At 40.1% G+C, this 25,831-nt stretch overlaps 1 protein-coding gene across 4 annotated transcripts in view; it reads right to left on the bottom strand.

Moving 5' to 3' along the window:
• The window catches only part of LOC140714252 (mitogen-activated protein kinase 8), a 114,761-nt gene that overhangs the window by 10,496 nt on the left and 78,434 nt on the right, over positions 1 to 25,831 (bottom strand). For 3 of the 4 annotated variants that reach the window (XM_073025298.1, XM_073025299.1, XM_073025300.1), the window contains 6 exons: positions 22,259 to 22,424; positions 17,887 to 17,958; positions 16,190 to 16,372; positions 12,756 to 12,880; positions 2,093 to 2,156; positions 1,096 to 1,173 (listed from right to left, as the gene is read on the bottom strand). In XM_073025298.1, the coding sequence (XP_072881399.1) occupies positions 1,096 to 1,173; positions 2,093 to 2,156; positions 12,756 to 12,880; positions 16,190 to 16,372; positions 17,887 to 17,958; positions 22,259 to 22,424 (688 nt within the window). Of the gene's footprint in view, positions 1 to 1,095; positions 1,174 to 2,092; positions 2,157 to 12,755; positions 12,881 to 16,189; positions 16,373 to 17,886; positions 17,959 to 18,667; positions 18,740 to 22,258; positions 22,425 to 25,831 lie in introns of all 4 variants that reach the window. The other variant, XM_073025297.1, reaches the window with a different exon arrangement.

Genomic DNA, 25,831 nt, shown 5'->3' with positions numbered 1-25,831 from the left:
TATTAATGCTATTGCTGACTCAGTAAAGGTGTCCATAAGTTAAACAGACAAGCAAGACCAAATGGATTCCAGACTGAATGTAATGTCAGTGCTGAATTATTTGGCTAAGACAGTAACACTATAAATTGATACTTCAGCAAAGCATCGTTGTCTAATCAACCAGGTATGAAATATTCCAAATGAAAATACAAAAACTATAGCTTCTGAAGATCTGAAATAAAAACAGAAAATACCGGAAGAACTCAAGTCAGGCAGCATTTGTGAAAGAGAAACAATCTGTGACCCTTTGTAAAACAGTCTTTGCTGCAATAATATCTTTTTCCAGCAGATGGCAGTATTGTATCACGTGGTTTATTGAACAGGACACTGGTGTTCCTATTAACAACACACACAAAATGCTGGTAGAACACAGCAGGCTAGGCAGCATCTATAGGGAGAAGCGATGTCGACGTTTCGGGCCGAGACCTTTATTGTTCTTTTCTGCAGCAAGTGACCTCTACTTGAAGTAGGTGAAACACAGACGGTTGTTAGGTTACAAGAGAAAAAATAATGTCCATTTGCTGAAAGCTGAAGAGCATTAGACAATTATTGTTTCAAATTGATTTTGAAACAAAATTCTGACATTCAACTCACTCTAATACTAATCAAGTGTTGCTCAAATTTCAAATAAAGTTACTGATATATGTGGCGTTTACCTCAGTTCAACTGAGGTAGCTTTTTTTTGAGAGCAATTCCATTAGTAAACAACAACTTAACTTTGGGGGGGGTGGTGGTGGGTGGGTGGGTGTGTGTGTCTGTGTGTGTCTGTCTGTATGTGTGTGTGTCTGTATAGATAGATAGATAGATAGATACTTTATTCATCCCCATGGGGAAATTCAACTTTTTTTTCCAATGTCCCATACACTTGTTGTAGCAAAACTAATTACATACAATACTTAACTCAGTAAAAAAATATGATATGCATCTAAATCACTATCTCAAAAAGCATTAATAATAGCTTTTAAAAAGTTCTTAAGTCCTGGCGGTTGAATTGGCGGTTGTATGTGTGTGTGTGTGTGTGTGTGTGTGTCATTAAATATTTTTGCAATAACTAACCTAAAGAAGGTGGTTGTCCTCTTATAACACCATTCTTCATTCTTTCTTCCCACTCCAGGACTTCCTTGTATATCAACTCTGTATATAACAATCAGAATAATTAATGATTAAACACCTAACCACTAAAATACAATATCCATTATATCTGCATAGTCTTGAAATTAACAAGGGTTTACTGCTCATCTTGAAACTAACCATCCTGAACTAGGTACCGTGTACTCATTGCATTCTGCATTGAATTTGCTGCTTTTGCAGAATCTGTATTAAAAAGCCACTTCAACTTTAGAATTAATTAGACATTTTCAAACCACTGATTGCAAAGCCAACCTACATCAGCCACCACAGGGCCCATTAATTCATCACTACACAGAGCAGTAAATTTGTGGTTAGTGGGTTACCAGTGAAAAAAAGCATTGAGATTTATCCAACCTTCATGGTTAATCTATATACAGGACTGTTTGGTGTCATGAAGAAACGGCTCCCCAGTCAAATTGTCAGATATAGGTTGGTGCTTGGGCGAAGAGATGATGGGAACTGTGAACCAGGGCTTCGGAGAAAAGAGAGGTATTGTTAAGATAAGAGTTGGTATTGGAGGACTGATACTTTGAGAAGATGGGGGAAAGGGTGCACTGAGGTGGAAGAGGAAGGGTTGCCCCAAACACTGAAAGGAAGGAGGGTAGGATTGGTAAAGGAAAGAACTACCAGAGCAATTTAACAGAGTAATGTCTATAATTGTGAAAAATACCCAGTCTTTGCTGAAATAGTCCTGAAAAAACAGTGGTGCTTTTTTGAAGCTCTAAACCAGTCTCCAAATGGCTTACTCCATATACTTCCTTTGGTCCACACCCTCATTTTATCATGAATTTCTCCTTATGTACCTGCCAAATGTAACACTATTATAAATATCACTAATGATAGTGTGCACACCTGTGCATGAATATCCCAAACATGCAGCAAGTCTCCAGACCTGCTTGCAGGCCACATCACATCACGTTACCTTTCCATTCATCTATAGTATGGTCCCGCTCATCCAACTGCTTGTCATATATCTTGGGTGGAGGCTGGAAAACAAATTGAGATCTCATTAAACAAATTCTTGATCGATGGAATAGAGCATACACATACTGACAGAAATAAAAGATGCAACGGTCGGCTCACTTAATGTCTGAACAATGTCTTATCTGAAAACACATTATAAATCCAAGTTTCAGAAATATCTCCAACATTCAAGACTAAAAAAATAGTGGCTACAGTTCAACAAAGCACAAACCGACTGTGCTTGCAGTTCAGGAGAACATCAACACTTTTTTATCAATGTTACATGTCTGAGAAACAAGTATTTTGGGAATTATATGAAGGTTCTAGAGCATTCCTTAAATAAGTAATTATCTGTGCTGCTTCATAGCAAAAATCATTCCTTAGGGACACTAATTTTGATCGCTATCTCTGGGGGAGAAAAAGATGCAACTGGTTATATGTACTTACAACTTAATATGGGTAGAGGAGGGCAAAGACAGATGGAAGCGTGGTCAGGGAACCAGGCAGATTAACAGGTGGGAAAATGTGGAATGTTTGATGTGATTTCACTTGAATATCTCATGAAAAAGAAAACATTTCCAGACTTTTTACTAACACCCTGATCACTTGCTCTGTTCTGGTGATATCATGGGTAGGAATACTGAAGGAAATTAGTTTTAATGTGGAAATTAGCGGAATTGATAAATCCACAGTATCTAAGTTCAACTTCAAGTAAACAACGCTCCTCCAGATTACGGTGCACCCACCCAATATATACCACACACAGCACATAAACCAAGATATTATACTTTAAATAAGTTCATGAATTTAAGTAGTAAAGTGCAGCTCAGGTAAACAGTAAACAGCTCACTGTCCTGGTGACGAGACCTCAGTGGCGGCAGGGTATTCATTAGTCTCACAGTCTGAGGGAAGAAACTTACCATCTGGCAGTCCTAGTCCTGGTGCTTCTGTACCTTGTTCATGATGGTAGAGGACCAATGAGATTGTGGGATAGATGGTAGGGTTCCTAACAATGCTTTGAGCCCTTCGTCTGCAATGCTTCTGGTAGACTTCACAAATAAGGGGGAGGCAGAGCCTGATGATCCTCTCAGTGGTTTTTATTGTCCTCTGTAGGGTCTAGTGGTCTGATGGTTTGGAGCTTCTGTACCACACAATGATGACAGACGACTCTCAATGGTGTTCCTGGAATGGCAGCAGAAAGCTTTACACACCTTTTTCTTAGGAAGTGCAGATGCTGCTGTGCCTTCTTGACCAGTGAGGTGATGTTGTGGGTCTGGGTTACACACCAAAGAACTTCATGCTGCTTCCTCTCTTCATGGCAGAGCCACTCGTGTACTGGAGAGTGGGCGACCTGCACCTTCCCAAAGTCCACAACAATCTCTTTTGTCTTGTCCACGATGAGACTCAGGTTGTTGTTCTCACACAATTTGACAAGCCTTCCTACCTCTTCTCTGAATGCTGATTCATCATTGTTGCTGATGAGGCCAACCACTGTGGTATCATCAGCGAATTCGATGATGCAGTTTGAGCAGAATCTGGCAGTGCAGTCATGAGTCAGCAGTGTGAACAGCAGAGGGCTGAGTACAAAGCCCAAGGGGGGCACCAGTACTCAGCGTGATGGAGCTTGAGATGTTGCTGCCAACTTGGACTGAATGGGGTCTTCTTATCAAGAAGTCCAAGATCCAGTTACAGAGAGGAATGTTCAGTCCCAACGAGGGCAGTTTACCAACCAGCCTCTAAGGATGATTGTGTTAATGCTGAACTGAAGTCAATGAACATCCTGGCATACGAGGCATCATTTTTTTTTGAATGGGACAAGATGGAGTGGAGGCCCAAAGCTGTGACACCATTAGTGGACTGGTTTGAGCAGTAGGCGAACTGGAGAAGGGTCCAGTGTTGCTGGTAGGTGTGATTTTATATGATCCATGATCCACCACTCAAAGCACTTCATTGATTGTTGAAGTGGCAATAATCATTTAGGTGAGTTACCATGCTCTCTTAGGCACTGGAACAATGGTAGCTGCCGTGAAGCCTGCAGGGACAGTGGACTGCTTTGGAGAGATATTACAGATGTTTGTTAAGACCTCCGTTAGCTGCACACACAGTCCCTTCAGCACCTGATTAGTTATGTTGTCCAGCCCTGTAGCTTCGCACGACTTTATCCTGGCTAGTCTTCCTCACCTCGTCGGCAGCCAGACAGGGTACCTGTTCCTCAGGAAGAGAGGGGGTTTTCCTCAATGTCACATCATTCAATTGGTCAAATTGTGCATAGAAAGCATTCAGCCCATCAGGAAGGGAGGCATCACTGTCTTCAACCCAAAGGGTGGACTTGTTATTGGTTATGGTTTGTATACCTTCCCACCCACGTGCCCCTGGTGTCACAAAGGTGCCTGTGGATTTTCTGTGCAAAATCCCATTTTGTCTTTGTGATGATAGGGGAGAGCTCAGCTCTTACTGACTTAATCCCAATGTGAAGGCAGAGTCCCGATCCCTAAGCAATGCACAACCCTCTGCTGTCAGCCATGGTTTCTGGTTGCCTTTGTAGTGTGGTGTTTAATCACAGAGCACCCTCAATGCACATTCCTATGTTGCCAGTTACTAATCCTGCATATTCATCAATGTGCTTATTGTAGGTAGCCACCTCCATGCACATGCTCCAGTCTGAGCTTTCGAAGTAGTCCTAGAGTGCTGAGGCAACACTTTCTGGCCAGGTCCTGATCTCCCTGTGAACTGTTCCGGCTCATTTAGCCAGTGATCCGTATGCAGAGATTAGCAAAATTGGTATGCAGTCAGAGTGTCTGGGGTGTGGGCACGGATAGCCCTGTAGGCTGCACGAATATTGGTATAAACCAGGTCTAATATATTCTCTCTTCTGGCTGTGAAGTTGACAGGTTGGTAGAACTTTGGCAAGACTCTTTTTAAGTTGCCATGATTGAAGCCACAAGCAACAATGAAGACACCAGGGGTGAGTGATCTTCAGGTTGCAGATTGTGCCGTAGAGCTCCCACGTCACTTCCCCAGCACTAGCATGGGGGGGGGGGGGGGGAATGTGTCTATTTTAATGCTAGGAGTATTAAGAACAAAGTGGAGAGTTTAGAGCGTGGATCAGTACTTTGAGCTATGATGTTGTGGCCATTACAGAGACTTGGATGGTGCAAGGGCAGGAATGACTACTTCAAGAGCCAGGCTTTAGATGTTTCAGAAAGGACAGGAATGGAGGCAAAAGAGCTGGGGGCGTGGCACTGTTGATCAGAGATAGTGTTATGGCTGCAGAAAAGGAGGAAGTCCATGGAGGGGTTGTCTACGAAGTCTCTGTAGCTGGAAGTCAGGAATAGGAAGGGGTCAATAACTCTACTGGGTGTCTTTTATACTCCACCCAATATTAACAGGGCCATAGAGGAGCAGATAGAAAGACAGATTCTGAAAAGGAGCAATAATAACAGGGTTCTGGTGGTGGTAGATTTTATTTTCCCAAATACTGATTGGCATCTCCCTAGAGTGAGGGGTTTAGATGGGATGGAGTTTGTTAGGTGTGTTCAGGAAGGTTTCTTGACACAATATGTAGATAAGCCTACAAGAGGGGAGGCTGTACTTGATTTGGTATTGGGAAATAAACCTGGTCAGGTGTCAGGTCTCTCAGTGGGAGAGCATTTTGGAGATAGTGATCACAATTCTATCTCCTTTACCATAGCATTGGAGAGGGATAAGAACAGACAAGTTAGGGAAACATTTAATTGGAGTAAGGGGAAATATGAAGCTATCAGGCAGAAATTTGGAAGCATAAATTGTGAACAGATGTTCTCAGGGAAACGTACAGAAGAAATGTGGCAAATATTCAGGGGATATTTGCGTGGAGTTCTGTTTAGGCACGTTCCAAAGAGTCATGGAAAGGATGGTAGAGTACAGGAACTGTGGTGTACAAAGGCTGTTGTAAATCTAGTCAATAAGAGCTTATGAAAAGTTTTTAAAAAACTAGGTAATGATAGAGATCCAGAAAATTATAAGGCTAACAGGAAGGAGCTTAAGAATGAAATTAGGAGAGCCAGAAGGGACCATGAGAAGACCTTGGCGGACAGGATTAAGGAAAACCCCAAGCATTCTACAAGTATGTGAAGAGCAAGAGGATAAGACGTGAGAGAATTGGACAAATCAAGTGTGACAGTGGAAAAGTGTGCATGGAACCGGAGGAGATAGCAGAGGTACTTAACGAATACTTTGCTTCAGTATTCACTATGGAAAAAGATCTTTGCGATTGTGGGGATGAAATACAGTGGACAGAAAAGCTTGAGCATGTAGATATTAAGGAAGAGGATGTGCTGGAGCTTTTGGAAAGCATCAAGTTGGATAAGTCACCGCACGGGATGCATCCCAGGCTACTGTAGGAAGTGAGGGAAGAGACTGCTGAGCCTCTGGCGATGATCTCTGCATCATCAATGAGGACGGGAGAGGATCTGGAGGATCGGAGGGTTGCAGATGCTGTTCCCTTATTCAAGAAAGGGAGTAGGGTTAGCCCAGGAAATTATAGACCAGTGAGTCTTACTTTGGTGGTTGGTAAGTTAATGGAGAAGATCCTGAGAGGCAGGATTTATGAACATTTGGAGAGGCATAATATGATTAGGAATAGGCAGCATGGCTTTGTTAAAGTCAGGTCATGCCTTATGAGCCTGATTGAATTTTTTTGAGGATGTGACTAAACACATTGATGAAGGTAAAGCCGTGGATGTAATGTATATAGATTTCAGCAAGGCATTTGATAAGGTACCCCATGCAAGGCTTATTAAGAAAGTAAGGAGGCATGGGATCCAAGGGGACATTGTTTTGTGGATCCAGAATTGGCTTTCCCACAGGGCAGAGTGGTTGTAGATGGGTCATATTCTGCATGGAGGCCGGTGACCAGTGGTGTGCCTCAGAGATCTGTTCTGGGACCCCTATTCTGTGATTTTTATAAATGACCTGGATGAGGAAGTGGAGGGATGGGTTAGTAAATTTGCTGATGACACAAAGGTTGGAGGTGTTGTGGATAGTGTGGAGGGCTGTCAGAGGTTACAGCGGGACATTGATAGGATGCAAAACTGGGCTGAGAAGCGGCAGAAAGGAGTTCAACCCGGATAAGTGTGAGGTGGTTCATATGATGGCAGAATATAGCAATAATGGTAAAGACTCTTGGCAGCGTGGAGGATCAGAGGGATCTTGGAGTCCGAGTCCCCAGAACTCTCAAAGCAGCTGCACAGGTTGACTCTATGGTTAAGAAGGCATACGGTGCATTGGCCTTCATCAATTGTGTGATTAAGAGCCAAGAGCTAATGTTGCAGCTATATAGGACCCTGGTCAGACCCCACTTGGAGTACTGTGCTCAATTTTGATCGCCTCACTACAGGAAGGACGTGAAAACCATAGAAAGGGTGCAGAGGAGATTTACATGGACGTTGCCTGGACTGGGGAGCATGCCTTATGAGAATAGGTTGAGTGAACTCCCTTTTCTCCTTGGAGCGACGGAGGATGACAGGTAACCTGATAGAGGTGTACAAGATAATGAGAGGCATTGATCGTGTGGATAGCCTGAGGCTTTATCCTAGGGCTGAAGTGGCTAGCACGAGAGGCATAGTTTTAAGATGCTTAGAAGTAGGTACAGAGGAGATGTCAGGGGTAAGTTGTTGTTGTTGTTGTTGTTTTTTTTTTTTACGCAGTGAGTGGTGAGTGCGTGGAATGGGCTGCCGGTGGTGGTGGTGGAGGTGGGAATGATAAGAGTCTTTTAAGAGACTCCTGGATGGCTACATGGAGCTTACCCCTCTATGGGTAAGCCTAGGTAGTTCTAAGGTAAGGAGTTCAGCACAGTTTTGTGGGCCGAAGGGCCTGTACTGTGCTGTAGGTTTTCTATGGTTGTATGAAGGAGTGGGCAAATACACACCAGATGCAGCAGGATGTGGGCAAAAGGCAGATGGTCTCAACAGTGAGGGACAGGGAAGGGGGAAGGTGCAGGGAGACCCAAATGTCCTTGTACATCAATCTTGGGAAATAAGCAATGAATGTGCAGTAAACAGTTTATATGTCGAATGATGCATTGGCCTTCAAAGAAAGAGGAACTGCATACAGCAGCAGGACACTTTGCTGCAATTGTACGGAGCCTGGGTGAAACAATAATGAGTATTGTGTGCACTCTTGTTCTCTTATCCAGAGAAGAATATTCTTCATATGGAGGGAGTGCAGAGCTAAGGTTCACTAGGATTGTATGACTGACATTATACAGAGGCACCAGGATTACTGGGGTTACATTTTTCATAGTTTAGTAGCACAAAGGAGATCTCATTGAAACATATAAAGTTCCTGGGCTTGACAAGAACATTTCTAATGGTGGGGAAATCCAGAAGCAGAAGTCACTGCTTAAGGATACGAGTTAGGTCATTTGGGACTGAGATGGGAAGCTCCTTTACCCATATGTTGTGTTCTCCAATAACAAAGGCAGCTGAAGCTAAGTTATTAAATTTATTTCAAGGAGGAGTTAGATACAGTACTACCAGGTAAAGAAGGCAAGAGGCCTAAAACGCAAAATCACAGAATCAATTAGGTGATAAGCCATGAACATTCCAAACAACTGAATGTCATCAATGGGCTAAATGGCCTATTTCTGCTCCTAATTACTGCTTCTATATCACCAGTTTCAACTGAACACAGGTTGGTTGACCTGTGGCTTGTAATTGGGATCCCTTCTGCCTGGTAGCTGTGTGGTGGTTTTGGTTACTTGTGGGCTTGCTGCGTTCATGCGACTTCACAAGGCCACCAAGGCTAAGCCTAACTTCTAGCCACTGAATTGATAAATCAGCACAGAAACAGGCAACTTGTCCCTGAAACTTCTTTTAACAGAACAATGGAGCACAGCTCACATGCAATCAGGTTCCTGTAAGAAATATTTTAAAAACATTTGATGTACAGCATTAAACCATATTCTATTTCCGGTTCCAGAAACAAGGGAGTACTCTGCAAAGATTCTACTCCTTCCTGTTCCAAATCCATTCACTTGTATTGACTTCATGTTAGAATACTCAAAACATTTGCCTTTCTGAATTAACTTACTGGCCAAGAAATATGATAAGCAGCAAATGTTCTTTCCTGTAATGCAAGTGGGAGGAAAGATCATTCTTATGAAGAATAGAAAGCAATTACATTTGTTAGAGGCAAATCACGCCATTCCAGAGATCCAGCCAAACTCTTTCAGTTGTAAGTAACGCTTAAGTCAAAGAAACATTCTGCATGTCTGATCCACTACTAGCAATATCATTCACAGTGGAGAGGTATTGCAGAAATTAGCATGCGACCTGAGGTTTGCCCATCTCTGACCACTCAGAATATAAGTAATTTTTAAGAGCACTGCAAACTAGAATTTCCTGAGCAGGTCTCAGCCCAACACTGAGAACCAAAAATAGAGTCTTAAAATGAATTAATATACATTCCTCATGCCCTCGAGTGTATTTTCTCACTGCATTAAGCCAAGTTACTCCCCAAAGCAGTCAACCCATGAGCAATCACCCCGAGGATCTTACCTGGTGACCCAACTCACCTCCATCCTCTCCAACCACCCCTACCATCCCGTTGTTCCCCAACATAATCTGGGCCTCTGGCCCAATCATTTTCAAATTTCTAACCACCAACCTATTACTTGCACAAGGTCCCTCAGATGCCCTATACTCTAACGTCAATCGAACCCAGGCCCAATCCAATGGCCTCATTCCAACTACTGGACCCCAGTTTATGACCGAATTTTGTTCCTGAACTTACTCATCATTTTCCTTCTCACAATACACAGATAGGGAATGTCACACGTGGGAAGGAAAGCAAACAGAAGTAATTCAGTAGCATTATTGACATGCAGCATTGCAACATATTAACACACCTTAAGACCATAAGACATAGGAGCAGAATTAAGCCATTCAAGCCCATCGAGTCTGCTCCACCATTCCATCACGGCTGATCCATGATCCCACTCAATCCCATGCACTTGCTTTCTTGCCATATCCTTTGATGCCCTGACCGATCAGGCAACAATCAACTTTTACCTTAAAAATACCCCAGGATTTGGCCTCCACTACAGTCTGTGACAAAGCATTTAACAGATTCACCACTCTTTGACTAAAAAACAAATTCTTCTTTACTTCTGTTCTAAAAGGTCTCCCCACAATTTTGAGGCTGAGCCCTCTAGTTCTGGATACCCCCACTTTAGGAGCCATCCTCTCCACATCAACCTCATCCAGTCCTTTCAAAATTCAGTAAGTTTCAATGAGATCCCACCCACATTCTTCTATACTGCAGTTGGTACAGGCCCAAAACTGCCAAATGCTCCACATATATTAACCCCTTCATTCCCAGAATCTCATCCTTGTGAACCTCCTCTGGACTCTCTCCAATGACAACAATCCATGCTGAGATAAGGGGCCCAAAACTGTTGATTAATACACTAATTGTGGCCTGACTAGTGTCTTATAAAGCCACAGCATTACCTCCCTGCTTTTATATTCTATTCCCCTTAAAATAAATGGCAACATTGCATTTGACTTCTTTACCACAGACTCAACATGTAAATTAACCTTCTGAGAATCCAGCACAAGGACTCCCAAGTCCCTCTCACCTCTGATCTTTGAACTTGCACCCCATTTAGATAATAGTCTGCACTAATTGTTCCTTTTACCAAACTGTATCATCATACATTTTCCAACACAGTATTCCATCTGCCACATTTTTGCTCATTCTTTCAATTTGTCAAATTCCTGATGTAATCGCATTGCTTCCTCAACACTACCTATCCCTCCACCTATCATTGTATCATCCCCAAACTTTGCCACAAAGCTATCAATTCCATTATCCAAGTCACTGACACTGTGAAAAGTAGTGGTCCCAATACTGACGCCTGAGGAACACCACTAGTTACTGGCAGCCAACCAGAAAAGGCCCCCTTTATTCCCACTCGTTGCCTCTACCCTGTCAGCCATTCCTTTATCCCATGCCAGTATCTTCCCTGTAACACTATAGGATTTTATCTTGTAAGCAGCCTCATGCGAGACACCTTAGCAAATGCCTATGGGCACTGAGGAATTTCTAGGCCACTTAGTTTCATTGACCGACAGATGACAATTCATATTTCTAGAACAACATAACTCTGCAAATACTGAACCATCATTGTTATGGCATGTTTGACAATGAAGCTGCATACCACAAAACATACATGGTATCCCACCACTAAAACTATTACATTTCCACAGCTCTTTCACACCTCAAAATGTATTGCAACTAATAAGCAAAACTAAATTAACTGCCAAGTTTATTTATTTATATGCAGCAAAGAGTAAGTAGTTAATTTGGTTTACTCTGGCTGTACTTCTATATTCTGAGGCAGGAATGCTAGCACTGACCCGACAAAGTAGAACTTAATGTTGGCCATTTGATGCTAGGTCTCCTAAACTTTCAGTCAGCTCAGGAAATATACAAGAACATTCTAGTACCTGAATCCTGAGCAAAATTTGTTCTTCACTAAAGGAGAAGCTCCGTATCCCATTGAAGCAACTATGTAGCAAAAAAATAAGAAATTTACACCGTCTATACTAACGTGCCATTAAATCAGTGTTTCTTACCACAGAAAAGTTGATAGTGCACAGCAGTGGGTAAACTATGAGTAACGTATCACATTACTTTGCAAAACTAATGGCTATAAAGTCGATCTGTGTAGCAACAGAAGATCATGATACAACAGTTATTCACGACTAAGCAAACGTGCTCAGAGTTCTGAACAATGTGAACTGAAATTTATCATAAAGAACAAGGACTGAGAGTTTTATTCATAGAACATAAAAATTTACAGCATATTACAGACACTTCGGCCCACAATGTTGTACCGACCCACTAACCAAATTTTTTAATTCTCTCCCAGCAGCTTGTGAATGAGCAATTATGAGCATATTGGAAACATTAGATGAAAACATTTCTTAACACTAAAAAAATAAAGATAGGAGGTAGAGAAGAAATCAGGAAAAAAGTCAAATTCGCTAAGGTAAACCAGTTAGAGAGGATATATAACCTACTTGTTATGCTCTTAGGCCTGTGCCTACTCAGATCTCGTGTCTGCCGAAATTTATTTTCTGTAGAAAAGTATTTTTGAATTGTTGGCAGTTTTTTTTTCAAATTCACTGCACATTTTAGAAATGATGTTTGAACTGTTTACTTGATGCTTGAAGGTGTGTGTTCTGCGTGCATATTGGATAACATCCACTCAAGTTAACACTATGTGAAAGTTCAATACCCAAGAGGACCACAACCTTGTTGTGGTTTGGAGGCTTGTGTGCCTCAATGACCCAGAGCGCTATGCTGGATGGAGTCAGGGCTTTGTGCTTTGGCCCTTGGTAGGTCACCCACGCCAAACAGGTCAAAGGGTAGTAGCCAGAGCAAGAATGGCCCACTGGTCCTCCAGGCTAACAACCTGACTGGTCAAAATAATTTGTTACTGAAACAGCAATATAGAATCCTTCTACATCTGTGTGCAAAAGTACGGACAGATAAGAGATGGAGGACCTTCACTGCCGCCCTAAATGACAGCGACCATAACAGGCATTAAGTAAGTAAGAAAGCTCAATACTTACAGCTTCTACTTCCGCAGGATCATACCAAACATTAATGTAAGGATGCTGCAGTGCGTCATCCACTGAAATCCTCTTCGATGCATCTATTACAAGCATTTTACACAACAAGTCTCTGGCTTGACTTGCTGTAACAAAGAATGGAAGCCTCTAGTTAAGCATTGCTAATTGTCAAATTGAGTATCTGTAAACATTATATAAATGTTACAATAAACACAATAAAAGATTTTGTGAGCCAATGAGGCACAAAGGAATCCAAAGTAAACATCTTTATTTGACGATTCTGAGGTAAGAGTTTAATTAAATTTGGTTGTAGATCATACATTTAAAAAATTGATGTGTAACTTTATTCCTCAATTGGAATACATCAAGTTGCTCTATAAACTCTTCTCAGTCTTCCAGCCGGGTACAGGTATCAATTATAACCAACCTGCCGATGACAAACTCTGCCATCTTCATGATGAAGGTGGTAGAGTTTGTCATCAAAATGCAAGTTGGCAATGGACAACAAATTTTTTCAAAAGTGTTGCTTCCTCAGAATTTCTTTTGTTTATGATAGAGTGTTTGAAGATGAACACAAATATAATTTCAGACTACTTGTATCATGTAGGAATCTGGAGAAACAACAAATTAACTTTTATTGAATGTAATGTGTTTAACTGCATAATGGTGCTGATGCTTTGCTTCAACTAAGTTAAAAATATTTTGTTAATGATTTTCATTTGTACTCAGTGTCTGAGGCTTCTCGCTTAAGTGTCCAACAATAATTCACCAGCATTGATGGATTCCAGTTGCCCTGGTATCTTTTCTCCATGACCGCAATGTCCTGGTGAAAATTTTCACCATGCTCGTCACTAACAGCACCAAGGATTGCAGGGAAGAAGTCTAAATGGGAATGCAGAAAATGAATCTTTAGTGCCATGTTACATTTCATGGTTTTATATGCTTGAAGCATGCTTTCAACCAGCTGCATGTAGGTTGGTGCTCTGTAGATGCCGAGAAAAATTTCAACAGCTTCCTTGAATGCCTTCCATGCGATTTTCTCCGGTCCCACTAGAATTGCCTGTCATTGATGACCTGTTTGATTTGTGGACCAACAAAAATGCTTTCCTTAATCTTGGCATCAGTTATTCTGGGAAGCATCTGTCTCAAATATCAAAGTCCTGCCTGGTGATAGCAAATTCCATCCTTACAGTCCTGAACCCAATAATTATTACTAAAACCTCTCCTGCCATGCAGCAGCCGCACTGCCTAAGCGCGCCTGGACAAGATAGGAAACTTTCCAGCTTACATGGTAGGCAACATTTTAATTGACTTGAATTATGAACTGAAATAATAAACATAAGTTTATTAAATATGGTGCATGATAGGGAAATTTCATGGTGATTTTCATGATCAGTAGCCCAAAATACATAAAATACAGCTAAAGGTATTCAGGAAGCAAAATCTTTGTTGTCCAGTCTAATTGATACCTGCACCTGACTGCAAGTCAGAGAAGAGTTTATTCATGATATACACTGGGGAAAGTACTAGATCTTTTTTTAAAAAAAAAGTTGCTCTAATTTAGCGACTTCCACAAATTAGGAAGCAGCCAATGCGCTTAATAACAGGGAATGTACGTCAAAACAAGGCAGGCAATATACATCAAGCAAATCAACTCTAGGTCACTTGAAGAAATTTACTTTGAAAAGCACCTCTAGTTTCTAAGGTGCTTACATGCTGGAGGTAAAACAGTGTAATCTTTCAAAGGACAGGCTTGATTATACAACAAAGTCTGAGTCACAGCTTAAATGCACGATGTTCTGAGAGATGACTGCGCCCGCTGAGCCAAGTCTGATATCAATTAAGGTGGTAGGAATTTCAGTCAACAAGCCAAGTCAGAACATGTTTGATCATTGGCTATATGGATAATGTACATGAAATGGAAAGAATGATTTAGCAGATCGATTGTTTGAAGGGCCAATATGGTTATCATGAGCTCAGTCTGCTGCTCTGCTGGAAGCTATCAGATTGATTCAGCATCACACAGAACTCCTGCAACAGCTACTTTACACCAAGATGCTCTTACGTAAATACAAAATGCTTCATTTTACAGATCATCATCAAAACTGGAAATATAATACATTTGCTCTTTACCTAATTCTGATAGTTGTTAGCTGCTAATACATTCAGCAAACATACAACTTTGTGTTATTCAATCTTGTATTAGAAATCAAGGATAGATACGTTCAGTAGAAGTACATGGCTCTATGTAAACTAAAAATGACTGCAATTCCCATTCTAAGAGCACATGGGCAATTCATAGTTAATGCTGAACTCTTGAACAGGATGTAATCTGGAAAGGAAATCCTTAACTGTTTGTTGATAAAAACACAGCTTTTTTTCTAGACACCTATGTGACAAAGTCACCAAATTAAAAAGAAATCATCTAAACAGCGAGATGTCTAACCTGCTTCTGATTTTGTACTCAAAAGGAGTGTGATTGGGAGAAATAGTCATTAGCAAGTTTTAGACTGCAGACAAATTCAAACACCTCTACCAGACAGCTTCATGCTCTAATGGCCAGACATCATAATTTCTATACAAGATAAAAAGGAGGGAAGATGAAATGAATAAAAGGGAAGGTCATATCAAACAAATGACCATGGGTGTGACGGAGAAGGTGGGAAGTTTGGAAGGAGTCATACACAAAATATCTGAAGTGGTTGCAGTGTTGACTTCTGACTAAAAATCATCTAAGGGTAAATGATTAATGCATTCAGTACAAACCGTTGCTTGTAGGGGAAATACAACAGGATTGATAACCTGTGTAGAGAGAGAAGTTATGGAGGAAATACAACGTATAGTTGTGCTGCAGTTGAGTTGTGTTTCTCTGTTAGCCTCAACTGTTTTTCCCCCACCCACATGGATTCATGCTGAACTGAGTATCTCTTGGAGAAGCTACCTATGAATAAAAGGGCCCAAGACTTAATTGATTCCAGAAGCTTCAACCATAGAAATAGAAAGTGATAACAACTCATCAACCTGATAGTTCAGTATCTTACATTTTCAATAGCACAAAGGCACCCTGGTGGCTCAATAATAAATCAATCTCAAAACCATCCACCATGAGATGAGAAAACCATCAAATATGGTTACCTCTCAGCTGAAAAAGGAAGTGTGAATAAGTTGAACTCCAGAAAGTTCAGGGACTGTAACTGCAGCATTAACTATTCTACCAGTTGGCTACTGAACACACGAGTGAAGCCAATGAGTAAAAGAAAACAACAATTCTAAAAGCCTTTAGCTCAGAAAGCATCTTCTAAAGGGCATCTATTAGGGTAACTTTGAGTGTAGTACTATCATAATCTGCAAAACAACATTCCTTATTCATATAAACACTACATAAAAAGTATTAAAATGGCATTTGAGTCAGTAGAAACTGTACCTTTCCATACCTTTCAGTTTATTGTGCTCAGAGTCCGCAGGAAAGAGAACATCTGGAAAGAGTTTCTCAAAACTGTAGCCTGTATACTTGGGCCTGTTCTCAACATACGTCCTAACTGTTGGCTGTAACTTCTTCATGAACTCAGAGGCCGGTGTTCCTAATTGCTCAATCACTTTGTTCCACTGATCAATGTCTAGAGTTAGTAGCTGAGAAAAATATTGCAGATGTGGCACACAAAAAACAGCTAAGCTGTTTCATCAACTTTAGAATTATCACTTTGAAGTCACTTGGGTAATACTTATTCATTCAAAGCAGTGAAATATAAATTTGGAACAATAAATTTAAACAAAACTCTAAGATTATTCTTTTTTTTATTATAAATCAAGATTTGTAAAATGAATATAAAATCTCTTTACAAACAAATTGGAAGTTTCCAAAGTTTATTATCTACACCTCAGGAAGTTATGGGCATGATAGTGAATCAAATGTATTTCAAAACAATCCACTTAAATTTGTCAAAGGAGACACTGTAGTTTTAAACATGGGTTTGTCATAGATTCCCAACTAAATTGTAGCCATGCTTAAACCAGGTGAGTATTTAGGGGATGACAAAAAGGACCAAGGCAGAATGACAAACAATGTTGGAATAAAGATATACAGTAGTGTGGCAATATTTTAAAATCAGTACAGGCAGTTTAAATTAAGCATGCCTCTTTAGATTGCAAAATGAGAATAACCATATATATTTTAGTGCCTTTCTGTATCTAAAGACACTTATTATTACCTGTAAGTAAAGAACTATTTACCATTTTCTGAATTACTAACTTCTGTTTGAGGGGAATGAAACATTCAATTGCATTTAACTGCAGAGGTCAAGAAGTATATTAAGTACCAACCAAAATTTGCAAACTACAAGGCTCAAGAAATCAGTGAGTCTGATATGAAATACAGATCCAGAGTCTGTGTGGAATTTACACATTATAATTACATGGGATTGTACATGGGATCCCAGTTGGGTTAGATGTAAAGCTAGTGCAATTGATTTCAAAGGTCATAGATTAGAAAACCTTGTTCATTGTCTACATGTAAAAATAGAAAAACTTGTGCCTGTGATACATTGAGCCCTCAATACAAACAGGTCTCAATACTTCATGTTAGCTGAGCACCAAAGGAAGCACATTTTAAAGATCAAAGTTTGACACACATCAAGGTAAAGAGAGAGAAAATAAATCACAAAACGGTCAATTTCTTCTAGGTGGACATGTTTCATCGTCTTGTAAAAGTCTTACACCAAAATAGCTATAAGGGCTGCTCTGTAGTCTGTCAATTGACACTGCCAAAAATACTGTGGAGAATTTGGCTCCACATGCAACAGTTTGTAATAAAGTGGCTAACCAAGCCAACGAGTTTTCAGAGAAAGATTGGACGTAACCCCATGTCCTGTTATTCTCTATAGTTTTGTACTGGAATTTCAATGCTAAACCTGCATTTAAATATCTTCATTGCATCAACAGAAATACATGATGAAATAATGACACATGCAAGGGAAATCAGATAATGCTCTAAAATGCGCTATTAAACTGCTTTAACCATGCAACATCCTAACACAGGAAGGAAGAAACAAGTACATGACTTGCAAACACATGGGATTCTGGATTACTAAACTGAACCTTTGCACACAATGCTCAAGGTCAAAGGGAAGGATACGATCTGTACCAGGGAACAACACACCACCTCTGATCATTTCTCCCATGATGCACCCAACTGACCAGATATCAACTGAAAACAAAATGCAATGACATGAAATTAACATGCAGAAACTGGATTCAAATTAAAAAAAATCAAACAGATAAACAAGGACAAGTTGCAATCTGACCAAAATACTGAGAAATGCTGGAGAAAGAGGTTGTTTGTGTCTGGCTCCTGGACAGCAATTAATCACAGGATTTACTCAAATGTTATTCAAAGTTGGATTATATCTCCCCATTCTATTACCATCTATGTACCTTTTACCCATGGTGATACTTTGGAATGTTCTATTTAAACCTGGTCATAGAACTGAAATCTGTGGTGCTTATTGTCAATGAACTCAGAACTAAACATCACTAAGAGTTAAATTTAATACCAAAATAGGCAATAACAGAATTATTATCTAGAAAACTGCACGGGCCAGACACAGACATATCAGCAATGCAGGGTCACAGGTATATGGTCACAACAGATTTAGCATAGATGGTCAGTACATACAAACTAAAAAAAAACAAAATAACCAGCAGAGACTGTATGTCCCATCGCCAGATGCAGCCTCCCTAAAGAGAAATTTGCAAAGAATAGCTGAGTCCTAACTGAGTTAATTTATAATCATGGCAGGGAAAACAATTTTAAAACTGTTTTGAAAAAAACATTGCATCAATTATCCAGGGCTTTATTTTGAAATGGCAAAATTAAATTGCCTTTACAGAACCACTGCAATCAGCATTAAGGATACAGTCCCTTCCTGGAAAGAGGATTTTGTGACGCACCATTTCTCCCATTATGCACCCAACAGACCATAAATCCACTACAAGTTTACATCATAAAAAAAGGGCAAGTTATTTTGTTGAAGCAGATGCTACCAAAATTACAATTTATAATTGAAACACAAGTCTTACATATATTAAGTGTGTAGGACACCCACAAAACAATACATAGCTGGAAAATCATGACGTTAATGTAGCTCCCAACTCTGCCCCACCCACTTCTACGTATAACAAATGCAGTTATGACGTGATGGAGCACATTTATAGTAGCACACAGAGATGGATTAATAAAAAGAAAGCACATCTATATTCAGCATATCCAATTCAATGTTATCATAAATGCAAATTAATTTGACATACTGCATCCTTCAATCTACAGATGTAAAAAAATCTTTTCTTTACCAATTAACTTTATAATAAGATTACTGAAAGTGATATTTATCATGTTACAGGAGAGAAAAAATAGCTCGTCAACAACTGAACTCACTAGAAGTATCAGTAATTAACTTGAAGTTTCATTAACGCACATTTCTAAAATTCTTCATAAATAAAATATAAAATAATTTATATTTTGGCATACCTTTGATGCCACCATCATCTCAAGTTGCCCTTTTGGCTCACAGAATGCTAGTTTTAATTTTCATCACTTTTGGGAAGTTTGTGTGAAATCTGTTAGCCACTGCTATCATTTTCGGGAGTAAACTCTTTCAATTTTCCAAAGCAAATGACTTTAAACAGTGGCTAAAAATGAATCTGAACCCAAAGGGCCATGTACTACAATTGAACAAAGGGAACTACGGAGCTATGAGGGAGGAGCTGGTCAAAGTTCAATGGAGCAATACCCTAGCAGGGAAGACAGTGGAACAAAAATGGCAGGTATTTCTGGGAATAATGCAGAAGGTGCAGGATCGGTTCATTCCAAAGAGGAAGAAAGATCCTAAGGGGAGTAAGGGGCGGCCGTGGCTGACGAGGGAAGTAAAGGGCAGTATAAAAATAAAAGAGAAGTATAACATAGCAAAGATGAGCGGGAAACCAGGGGACTGGGAAGCTTTTAAAGAGCAACAGAAGATAACAAAAAAGGCAATACGCCAAGAAAAAATGAGGTACGAAGGTAACCTAGCCAAGAATATAAAAGAAGATAGTAAAAGCTTCTTTAGGTATGTGAATAGCAAAAAAAATAGTTAAGACCAAAATTGGGCCATTGAAGACAGAAACGGGTGAATTTATTATGGGGAACAAGGAAATGGCAGATGAGTTGAACAGGTACTTTGGATCTGTCTTCACTAGGGAAGACACAAACAATCTCCCAGATGTAATAGTGGCCAAAGGAACTAGGGTAAAGGATGAACTGAAGGAAATTTATATTAGGCAAGAAACGGTGTTGGATAGACTGTTGAGTCTGAAGGCTGATAAGTCCCCGGGACCTGATGGTCTGCATCCCAGGGTACTTAAAGAGGTGGCTCTAGAAATCGTGGACGCATTGGTAATCATTTTCCAATGTTCTATAGATTTAGGAACAGTTCCTGCTGATTGGAGGGTGGCTAATGTTGTCCCACTTTTCAAGAAAGGAGGGAGAGAGAAAACAGGGAATTATAGACCGGTTAGCCTGATGTCAGTGGTGGGAAAGATGCAGGAGTTAATTATAAAAGAGGAAATTACGACACATTTGGATAGCAGTAGAAGGATCAGTCCGAGTCAGCATGGATTTATGAAGGGAAAATCATGCTTGACTAATCTTCTGGAGTTTTTTGAGGATGTAACTATGAAAATGGACAAAGGAGAGCCAGTGGATGTAATGTACCTGGACTTCCAGAAAGCTTTTGATAAAGTCCCACATAGGAGATTAGTGGGCAAAATTAGGGCACATGGTATTAGGGGCAGAGTACTGAAATGGATTGAAAATTGGCTGGCTGACAGGAAACAAAGAGTAGTGATTAACGGGTCCCTTTCGGAATGGCAGGCTGTGACCAGTGGGGTACCGCAAGGTTTGGTGCTGGGACCGCAGCTGTTTACAATATACATTAATGATTTAGATGAAGGGATTAAAAGTAACATTAACAAATTTGCTGATGACACAAAGCTGGGTGGCAGTGTGAAATGTCAGGAGGATGTTATGAGAATGCAGGGTGACTTGGACAAATGTATGGCAGATGCAGTTTAATGTGGATAAATGTGAGATTATCCACTTTGGTGGCAAGAACAGGAAGGCAGATTACTATCTAAATGGAGTCAAGTTAGGAAAAGGGGAAGTACAACGAGATCTAGGTGTTCTTGTACATCACTCAATTAAAGCAAGCATGCAGGTACAGCAGGCAGTGAAGAAAGCAAATGGCATGCTGGCTTTTATAACAAGAGGAATTGAGTATAGGAGTAAAGAGGTCCTTCTGCAGCTGTGCAAGGCCCTGGTGAGACCCCACCTGGAGTATTGTGTGCAGTTTTGGTCTCCAAATTTGAGGAAGGACATTCTTGCTATTGAGGGAGTGCAGCGTAGGTTCACAAGGTTAATTCCCGGAATGGTGGGACTGTCATATGTTGAAAGATTGGAGTGACTGGGCTTGTATACACTGGAATTTAGAAGGATGAGAGGGGATCTGATTGAAACATATAAGATTATTAAGGGATTGGACACACTGGAGGCAGGAAGCATGTTCCCACTGATGGGTGAGTCCAGAACTAGAGGCCACGGTTTAAGAATAAGGGGTAGGCCATTTAGAACAGAGATGCAGAAAAACTTTTTCACCAAGAGAGTGGTGGATATGTGGAATGCTCTGCCCCAGAAGGCAGTGGAGGCCAAGTCTCTGGATGCATTCAAGAGAGAGTTAGATAGAGCTCTTATAGATAGCAGGGTCAAGGGATATGGGGAGAGGGCAGGAACGAGGTACTGATTGTATATGATCAGCCATGATCACAGTGAATGGCGGTGCTGGCTAGAAGGGCCGAATGGCCTACTCCTGCACCTACTGTCTATTGTAATCCCCAACTCTAGCCTTGTCACGAAATTAACCAACAGATTATTAGCAGAGACATGAAGAAGAATAGAATTTTAGGTTATTTTTGGAGAAGAAAGCACTATTTGCAAGCTGGGGTTTTAAACATTTTCCATTTTACTTTGATCTTCACTATATGAAAGTAGATTGGTCTTCTAAACGTAGATATGTTTTCATTAAAATGCTCTAGAGTTTTAGAATTCCTTAATTACTAACAAAATTACTTCCCAGATACAATTTTCTTTAGCTGTGCATGTTAATTACAGGTTATAAAATTGTAAAATAGAAACTCAAAGCTCCTATGGAACTTTAATACCAATTCAACAATTAATATTTATTTACCCAGGTAGATATTTCAATAGTTAAGTGTAATTCAATTAACATTAGAAGTTACCCAAAATAAGAACAATGATGGAAAGACGGGATGAAATTAAAACCCTTCCTTACAGGTAGATATTTAACCCAGTGGCTTAATGCCGAATTAACTCATTAGGAACAAAATGTTACAATTTTGATGGATCCAAACAGAAAAGTCATCTTCCTATATAAGCGCATAGGTCAGAATGCACTAACCATTTTCCTTATATCCCATTCCTAGAATGACCTCTGGAGCACGGTAGTATCGTGTAACCACATAAGGTGTCATTAGGAAACTAGTTCCTGCTGTTCTTGCCAGTCCAAAGTCTAAGATCTTCAATGTACAGTCTGCTTTCACTACTATGTTGCTTGGCTTCAGGTCCTAAAATTCAGAAAACAAAATTATTTATTTGGTCATTAGGACACAAGTCCAAGCCCATTTCCCATTGGAAAGTCAGTCAATGCAAGACTCCCCAACCTCCATTCTAACAACTTTCTACAGGAGCACCATCAAGAGTATCTGCATCATTGTGTGGTACAAAGGCTACAAGGCAATGGACCACAAGACCCTACGTGGACAGCAAAAACAGTCAAGATGATCACTGGGTCTCCCTCCCCCCTACTTGTGACATTTACTGACAGCGCTGTATGCAAACGGCACAAAGGGCTCAAAAGGTTGTTGAGCATTCTTCCCACCCATCCCACAATCTCTTTGACCCACTACCATCAGGAAGGAGATACAGGAGCATCAGGTCCAGACTGAGATTCATCTCCCAGGCTGTGAGATTAACGAATACCCTACCACCAATCAAGGTCTCGTCACCAGGCCAGCAAGTTGTTCACCATACTGTGCACTTGACACGTATTTTATTTGCGGTAATATTTTGTTTTATGTGCTGTGTGCGATACATACATTGTGGGTACATCGTGGTCTCGAGAGAAGTTGTTTTGTTTGTTTGTATATACAGTGCCTATAAAAAGTATTTATTTCCCTTGAAAGTTTTCATGTTCTGTTGTTTTACAACATTGCATCACAGTGGATTTAATTTGTTTTTTTTGACACTGATCAACAGAAAAAGACTTGTGTGAAAGTGGAAACAGATCTCCACAAAATGATCTAAATTAATTACAAATATAAAACAAACTAATTGATTGCTTAACTATTCACCACCCTTTAATATGACACATCAAATCATGACTGGTGCAGCCAATTGGTTTTAGAAGTCATATAATTAGTTAAATGGAGATCACCGATTGCAATCAAGGTGTCTCAATTGATTGCAGTAAGAATACACCTATATCTAGAAGGTTCAACTGCTGGTGAGTCAGTATCCTGGCAAAAACTACACCATGAAGACAAAAGAACACTCCAAGCCATTCTGTGAAAAGGTTTTTGAAAAGCACGTCAGGAGATAGAAACAAGAAAATTCTCAAGTCACTGACTATCCCTTAGAGTACAGTTAAGTCAATCATCAAGAAATGGGAAGAATATGGCACAGATATAAACCCGCCTAGAGCAGGCTGTCCTCAAAAATTGAGTGATTGTACAAGAAGGGGACTAGTGAGGGAGGACACCAAGAAACATATGACATCTCTGGAGGAGTTTCAGAGGCTGAGATGGAAAAGACTGTACATACAACTGTTGTCCGGGTGTTTCACCAGTCGCAACTTTATGAGACAGTGGCAAAGAGAAAGCCACTATTGAAAATACCCCACAGGATATCTCGGCTAGAGTTTGCCAAAAGGTACATGGGAAACTGAAGTCAACTGGAAGGTTTGATGATTTGATGAAGCCAGAATTGAGCTTTTTGGCCGTTAGACTAAACGCTATGTTTGGCATAAGCCGAACACCACACATCAAAAACATACCATCTCCACTGTGAAGCATGGTGGTGGCTGCATCATGCTGTGGGGATGCTTCACTGAAACAGGCCCTGGAAGGCTTGAGAATGTAGAGGGTAAAACTAATGCAGCAAAATACAGGGAAATCTTGGGAAGAAAACCTGACACAGTTTGCAAGAGAATTGCGACTTGGGAGAAGACTAGTTTTCCAGCAAGACAAGAACTCAAATATAAAGCCTAAGCTACACAGGAATAATTTAAATTTAAAACAGCAAAGATTAAGTCCTGGAGTGGCCAGGTCACAGTCCAGACCTCAATCCAGTTGAAAATTTGTAGCTGGACTTCAAAAGGGCTGCTCACTCATAAGCCCCATGCAATCTGACAGAGCTTCAGCAGTTTTGCAAAGAAGAATGGGAAAAAATTGCAGTGATCATATGTGCAAATCTGATAGAGACCTATCCACACAGACTCAAGGTTGTAATTGCTACCAAAGGTGCGTCTACTAAACACTGACTTGAAGAGGGTGAATATTTATACGATCAATTATTTTGTATTTTACATTCATAATGAATTTAGATCACTTTGTAGAGATCCGTTTTCACTTTGACATGAAAGAGGTTTTTTTTCTGTGATCTATGTCAAAAAAGCCAAAATAAATCCACTGTGATTCAACGCTGTAAAAAAAGACATGAAAACTTCCAAGGGGGTGGGGTGGGGGTTGGTGAATACTTTTGAAAGCCACTCTATATACTGTCAGATGACAATAAAACTGAACTTGATGATATTGGAAGAAAAATATATCCTAGAAGATAATCACAACATAGTTCTGTAATAGGACAATGATACATGGCTTAAAATCCAATGAAAATGATTTTCTATTGGCAGAATACATGAAGCAGGACTTGCAGTTAAATCAAAGTTACATAGCTAGTTGCATACGAGTCCCCTGGGAACACTTTGGATGGATGTAAATGTAGATCATAGAAGTCAGATCACTAGCCTAAGTCTATGAGTTGTGATGCCACATTAGAAACTTAAAGCCAGAAAGTGCTCATTTCCTCCACTGATCTAGCAGTTATGTCACAGTTAATCGAAACCCAAGCAAAGCAAAACCACCTTCTGGAGTGTCTCGCAACTGCATTGTTAATATGCTTGGGGTCCATCCATTTATGGAGAAATTCTATAAATTAATACAACCATTGAGCCCTATCTTAAAACCTTCAATTTAAAGAAATGGTCAATAGATGTATCTGTTTATAGAGTTTGCCTTTCTCAAAGAACTATTCTTTCATTTGACACCTCCCACAAACTTTGTCTGCGCATTCCTGCTGCTTTCCAGTAATTGTTTGACAGGGAAATAAAGTTCCCGAAACAATTTATTTTCCTTAAAGTTCAACAAAACCAGCTAACATTTTATCAAAGTTGTTCAAACTACAGAATTCAATTTAGGTAGGACAAGGAAACTGATTTCTTATCTCAGTGGGAAGGCCTTGAGTATTAATCTGCACTATAAACACATCTTACTAAATAAATAGAAAAGTAAACTGAGGAAGAGAAAGCGTTTGGCGCAGCTAGAATGTTTACAAGACAGGTAAAGCCAATCCATCTTGCGTTTTATCCTTGCTTAAGCAGGTTACCTTAGAGAGACTGAACAAAACAAGAAGATAGAAAGCTCTTATTGGAAGGTTTGAGAAGCATATATGCATGGGCAGAGACCAGTTGCATTAAATGTTTGTTTTCTTCTGCAGGCTACTTTAGACCATGTAGATCATAGAAAAAGCTCACAATCATATTCAACACTCACTACAGGCTAATAGGGCTCACTGGTGAATAACACCTACGTAATCAAAGTATCTGTTGTTGTTGACAACTCTCATATGTGGTGTTCAGCATCACACACATTAACTCTTATACAATAACTTAATCCAAATGTACAATTCCAGAACA

This window comes from Hemitrygon akajei, chromosome 21 (assembly GCF_048418815.1).
Source record: "Hemitrygon akajei chromosome 21, sHemAka1.3, whole genome shotgun sequence".
NCBI classification, from domain to species: domain Eukaryota; kingdom Metazoa; phylum Chordata; class Chondrichthyes; order Myliobatiformes; family Dasyatidae; genus Hemitrygon; species Hemitrygon akajei.
The sequence above is the reverse complement of the archived record's forward strand: the minus strand, read 5'-3'. Positions and strand labels throughout refer to the sequence as shown.